General features: G+C 54.3%; 1 protein-coding gene across 20 annotated transcripts in view; it reads left to right on the top strand.

The window, feature by feature from the left end:
• The window catches only part of MICAL3 (microtubule associated monooxygenase, calponin and LIM domain containing 3), a 242752-nt gene that overhangs the window by 189959 nt on the left and 46532 nt on the right, over positions 1–6261 (top strand). For 19 of the 20 annotated variants that reach the window (XM_037734341.1, XM_037734339.1, XM_037734346.1 and 16 more), the window contains one exon: positions 5907–6166. In XM_037734341.1, coding sequence (XP_037590269.1) covers positions 5907–6166 — 260 coding nt within the window. The remainder of the gene's footprint in view (positions 1–5906; positions 6167–6261) is intronic. The other variant, XM_037734344.1, reaches the window with a different exon arrangement.

The raw sequence follows: 6261 nt of genomic DNA on the forward strand, positions 1-6261 counted from the left end.
ACCTGTAATCCCAGCACTTTGGGAGGCCAAGGCAAGAGGATCACTCAAAAATTAGGCATGGTGGTGCACTCCTGTGGTCCCAGCTCCTCGGGAGGCTAAGGTGAGAGGATTGCTTGAGCCCAGGAGTTCACTGCCTGGGCGACAGAGACCTCGGCTCAAAAACAAAAATAAATGTAATTTGTAGGCCCTCCTGGAGTATCTTAATTCAGTAGGTTTGGGGTGAAGGCCAGGAACGTCGGTTTCTAACAGATACCCCAGATGAGTCTCATAATCGATTCATGGTTTAGTCACACAAGCGCCTGTAAAGCCTAAACCTTGTCACAGACCCCTGGCCAGGCCTAATCAGCTTCATCCCTCTACCTTGCAGGCAAGGGGGGCCTGTCTCCTGGGGGAGACCCTGGAAATAGCACCTTTGCTTTCGATGGAAAGGCCAGGTGGTCAAAGCCAAGGGAGAGCTGGTTTGTGATGTTAGTGTTGTTTTCCACGATTGCCTTCCTTTCTGGAAGAAGGCGCCCAAGGCGGCCGGTGCCGTGCTCATGGCAGACGTTCTTTAGTGTTTACACATTCACGGCTCTAGAGAGAAGTCAGGAGGGTTAGCACGCACAGGTGCCTCTTCTGATGGGACAGGTGAGGTCACAGAAAAGTGGATGGCAGGCGTTGCTCTCTGTCAGAATAACGCTTCAAGTGAGAGAGGGCAGCTCCTTCAAGGCTGGCTGTGAATACATGGGAATTTCTGCCTGTTCCTCTCCCTCCCGCATCACCCCCTTTTCCCCACAGAGGCAGCTCCTGAGCCATTGCCGAGCAGGATGCTAGTTTTAACATGGATTAAGTTTCCACTGCGTAAAACTTGCTGCATGATGTGCATGTTCTCCAGCTGCCTGCTCAGCAGGAGAGTGTTCGCATGGTTGTCAGGGAAGGGTACCTAGGGGTGCAGCCCAGCAGGACAGACGATGTCAGAGTCCTTCTGATTATGAGTGGGTTAAGTTTAAAAGTGAAGACCATGGTTTGCCACTGCCCTTTGAAAACCACCCAGGAACTTCCAGTGGTTCCTGGCAGCAGCCTGCTTCATTCGTGGTAGGGTCTGCTTGAATTCCTGGTCTGCTCTTGTCAGGCTGTGTCCGGGCAGCCGGGAGCTTGATCAAGACCTTCTTCCTAGTCTTGTCACCCTGGCAGGTGGTTCTGGTAGAACCACCCAGGAGGGCACAGCATGACACATGGTGAGTCTCATAATCCATGGACCCTGGTGGAAATCCCAGCATCACCTTAGGCAAATAATCCAACTTCCTTAGGCTTCAGTCTCATCATTTACAAAAGCAGGGCAGCAAAGTCCAAGAGCAGTTGTGCAATTCAATGAGCTACCCACGAGAACCACCTTGTGCTACGGGCACGCGGTCAGGGCTCCCTCCATCCATCACTGTCACCCTTGGATCTGCCCCTCTTGACACAGCAGAGGGCTGCAGAGCACATAAAGTGGAGCAAAAATCACGTGCACATTGGTTTTCTTTCCCATGCTAGACCTGTCAGTGCCTTAGTGGGAAGACAGCTGGGGGGCAGATTCAGGGCAGGTGCTTTCAATTGAGTAGCTGGGTGTAAACTGAAGCAGGGAGGGTTTTTGCTGGACACTCTTCTAACTGGAAGGGCCAGCACCTTCTGATGGAGGCTTTACCAGCGGGCAGTTGGGGTGAACCTCTGACACCTCTGAAAGTAGCATAACCCTGCCCTGGCTTTCACTGCGGCCCCTGGCACATTCCTGCTGTCTTGGCCATGCTTGGCCCTGTGAGGAGTACGGTGGTGACCCGGCACCTGCCCGTGGAGAGAGAGTGTGGCCCCGGGGAAGGCAGACCCGAATCAAACAACCTCTCAGGACAATAAGTTCTCACCAGCGCCAGTCCTGTAAGGAGGGAAAGGTGATCTTGATGACTAGATCTTCTGACCCCGTCTCTCCTGGGAGGCAGTCTTTTGAAAAGTCACCCTCTCCCCAGAGGAAGGGAGAAGTTGGCTGTCTGTGTTGCATTTGTTTCTGGTATAGTGATTCTCTGTCCTTAAGAAGTATCCAGGCTAGAGTCCAGAGGGTCAGCCACACTGCAGGTTTCTCCCTCCTCTGCACCCTTCCCCCAGAGATGCAGGTGCTCGGAGCCTCAAGGCACTAAATTCAACTGCGAGTCTTGGGTGTGGTGCACAGGACCTAGGCAGACCCAGAGACTGCCCAGTTCTGTGAAAATGATGGGCTGGAACGGCATTGGCAACCCCTGCCGGCTTTCTCTGTGTCCCTCACAAAGAGAGGGTGGCCTGTCTGGGAGCTACAGCAGCACGCGGCAAGGTCTCTGGGAGGTGGGCTGGGCTTGCAGCTGATGCACAGAGGTGAGGGTTGTTTTCTGCTCTTTTCTGTGCTCCCCTGGTCCTTCAGCTGTTGTGAAACCAGCTGATGTGACACTAACAGCTGTGAGCGGGCCTCTCTGTCCTCATCTCGGGGCATTTATTCAGTGCCCACATTGTGCCTGTGCAGCCATCCTGATAACATGGCGCAGGGTGAGGACAGGCCTGCACTGAGGCCCCCTCCCAGTGAGTGGCAGCGTGGCCCCACCCTGCTGCCAACTGCTGGGCAGCCTTGCACAGGCCCCAGCTACTCAGCTGGGAAGGAGGAACCAGGAGGCCTTCCCTTGGCCCAGCAAAGATTTAAGGTGAGTGTAGATGCGTCCTTAGCCTTATTTTATGTTCAATGTCTTTTTTTTTTTTTTCTTTTTTTTTTTTTTTTTTTTTTTTTTAAGATGGGGTTTCACCGTGTTGGTCAGGCTGGTCTTGAACTCCTGACCTCAGGTGATCTGCCTGCCTTGGCCTCCAAAGTGTTTGGATTACAGGCGTGAGCCACTACGCCCAGCCCAAACAATATCAAATAACATGCACTAGGTACGTATCGTTGTTCATTAATAAGAAAGTAAATTAGGCCGGGCACAGTGGCTCACACCTGTAATCCCAGCACTTTGGAAGGCCGAGGCGGGTGGATCACGAGGTCAGGAGTTCAAGACCAGCCTGACCAACACGGTGAAACCCCGTCTCTGCTAAAAATACCAAAAAAATTAGCTGGACATGGTGGCGCGCCTGTAGTCCCAGCTACTCGGGAGGCTGAGGCAGGAGAATCGCTTGAATCCAGAAGGCAGAAGTTGCAGTGAGCAGAGATTGCACCACTGCACTCCAGCCCACCGGAGTAAGACTCCATCTTAAAAAAAAAAAGAAGAAAGTAAGTTAATGAAAACACAAACGTAAGGCAAAAGGAATACCAGTAAAGGTAATGCTGAAAACTAGTCAAAATCCAGATACCAAGCTTTCTGTGGCCCAGATTCTTAGGTTTGCCCGCCTTAGCCCTCCTCCTGCCCTCCACCCACCGTGCCTGTATTCTGTGCTTTAGCATGGCATGCATGCATCTTTTCTCCCCGTGAGAATAGGGGGCTTTTTTTATTTTATTTTTATCTCTCTCTTTTTTTTTTTTTGGTAGAGACAGGGTCTCCTTGTGGTTGCCCAGGATGGTCTCAAACTCCTGGGCTCAAATGATCCACCTGCCTCAACCTCCCACAGTGCTGGGATCACAAATGCCAGAGCCACTGGGCCCAGCTGAGCATAGGGTCTTTCCTGTGTCACCTCTGTGTTCCCTACAACGTCTAGCAAGTGCATTGTAAGGAGAAGATAATCAAATAAGTTGTATTCAGATGAATGAACAGACAAGGCCGGGCTCACTGCCCTGCGCTCCTTGCACTAAGCAGCCAGCTCTTTTTATTCCTGTGTGCACTGGCTGAGCCGTAGGTGCTCAGAAATGTTCGCTGGGTGAGTGAATGAACGTGCAAACTCAGAGAGCACAAGTAATCAACCTACAGTCACACAGCCAGCCAGGAGCAGAGCTGGTGTGGCAGAGTGGGGAACTAGCCAACTGAAAGGGGGTACAGCCCACAAGACTGCCCCATTTCTGACCCCAGTGTCAAATTCCAGAGTCTCCCAGAATCACCTGCAGGTTTGATCATTTGCTAGGACTCACAGAGCTCACTGAAAGCTGTTGTACTCATGGTTGTGACTCATTACAGGGAGAGGGCACAGATGCCAGTGAGCCAAGGGAGGAAGGACACGGGGTGAGTCCAGGAGAGAACCAGACTCAGCTTCCACTGTGCTCACTGTGGGGCCAGGACGGCTGTACTCTCTTGTTACCCATGTGTGACAAAATGCCAGGAGTATTGCTCCCCTGAGACTCCGTGTTGGGAGTTTTTATTTCACATGCAATGATTGATTGATTGATTGTCCACATGCTTGATCTCAGTCTCCGGGTTACTGGATACCGTGCGACCTGAAGCCTCACCCTAATCAACTAGGCTGTGTGACATGACCCGAGGTCCCCGGCAGACGGCCACAGCCCTGTAGGCAGGGCATCCCAGGCGTGTCTAGGTTACCTTCTTGAAGCCAAGGACAAGGACCAGGGTCCTCTCTTTGGCAAGGCGAGATTCTTCACCTGGCAGGGGCCCTCAGTGCCCATTGTGGTGTATTCACTGGCTAACCTCTCACACACAAGTGGGCTGTGGGCGAGCCTGCCTGGGCGAGAGAGGACACACCCTCACAAGAGGTTGGGCAGATGCCCCCTCCATGCCTGATGCTTCTTGGATTTGGGGCTCTGTTGGGCCAGAGGTCGGGCCGTGGCTTGACTGTGAAAGCCGGATTTCCCCGGGTCTGTCACTGCAGGCAAGGCCGCTTCTGAAAAAGCTGCTTTGGGAATTAACAGACCATGAAACACTCAGACACATCTCCATTTGTGCAGCAACGCTGGGGTTTTTGCCTGTATTGGAGCCGTACAGGTTGCAGGGGCCCAGTTTTGTCCCTGTCCTGCCTCCCTCTGCAGGGCAGGGGTGAGGTACACAGCTGCAGGGAGTGTCTGGAGCCGGGAGCCGCGGTTCGGGTAGTGTCCGTGGTGGCATGTGCATTCTCGCACGCGTGCTGCTCCCCGTATCGGCCGCACTTAGCTGCAGCTTCGATAGGAGGGCTTGGCAGTGCAGCGGCCGGCAAGAGCGACCGCCCTGGGGTTGCAGGTTTGCCTCCGCCCCTTTCCCCGTTGTCTCTGTGCTGTGGCTTTGCAGTGAGTGGTACCCTTGCCATCATTTCCTGGTGTGCCTCCCCAGTGCCCCCCTCAGGGGTTGGCACTTGGTGGGATTCTGAGGAGCTCCAGGAAATGGAATCTCTCGCCCCACCCCAGCACATGGGCTCACGGGCCTTGATCGCCAGCCAGTTCAGTCCAGGCCTTTCAGGGCCCCCCCTCCCCCCACGACACCCACAGCGCTGAGAGCCTTCTGACCTACCGCTGTCACGTAGAGTTGAGTTCCTCTAACCAGACAGCAGGTCAGCACGAGAGAAGGCTTTCCATTCTCAATTCCCAGACTCGTGGGTTTATATCAGAACCAGTCCACTGCCCTGCTTGTGCCCTCACAGCCTCTGTGAAACCGAAACCAGTGATCTCAGTGTTTGCTAGGTTGAAGCACCCTGAGGGATGGGCTGCCCCTTGATGGGCAGTCATGGTCAGGAACTTCCATGGGCTCCCTAAGGAGCTGTTCTGCATGCTCCCCTCCGAGTGCAGAGGCTAGGGCAGACCCACAGGCAGCCCTCAGGGGTCCCCTCCCTGCCCCATCCACCTGCAGAGAAGGGCTCGAGGTCAGTGAGCAGGAGCATTCTTCCCTTTGTCCCCTTAGGTGGGCTCGGGTAGGTGGCTCCTCGTGCCCAGGTGCCCTGTCCTGCTGATGGCACTCCCTGCTGTCTCTCTCCACCTGCTCAGCAGGTGCTTTGCCTGGGACGCATTGCTTCTGATGGTGGCCCTTCCCCTTCCCCTTCTCAGTTTTCCTTCATTCCCTCACTCTGGCTGTGTGTTTATTTCCTCACAGCAGTTCCGAGTCTGAGATGGAGGAGGAGGAAGAGGAGGAGGAGGAGGAGGAGGCTCGCCTGCCCCCCTCTGACCTGGGCGGCGTTCCGTGGAAGGAGGCTGTGCGGATCCACGCCCTTCTGAAAGGGAAGAGTGAAGAGGAGCTAGAGGCCTCGAAGAGCTTTGGGCCTGGGAATGAAGAGGAGGAGGAGGAAGAGGAGGAGGAGGAAGAGGAAGAGGAGGAGGACTATGACGAGGAAGAGGAGGAGGAGTCCAGTGAAGGTCAGAACAAAACCTGGGCTCCTAACTGCCCCACCCCCCAAAGTTCCATGTGTGAGTGCAACAAGTTTGTGGGGCTGACATCACATGGACGTACC

This window comes from Cebus imitator, unplaced genomic scaffold (genome assembly GCF_001604975.1).
Source record: "Cebus imitator isolate Cc_AM_T3 unplaced genomic scaffold, Cebus_imitator-1.0 Scaffold607, whole genome shotgun sequence".
Lineage (NCBI taxonomy): Eukaryota > Metazoa > Chordata > Mammalia > Primates > Cebidae > Cebus > Cebus imitator.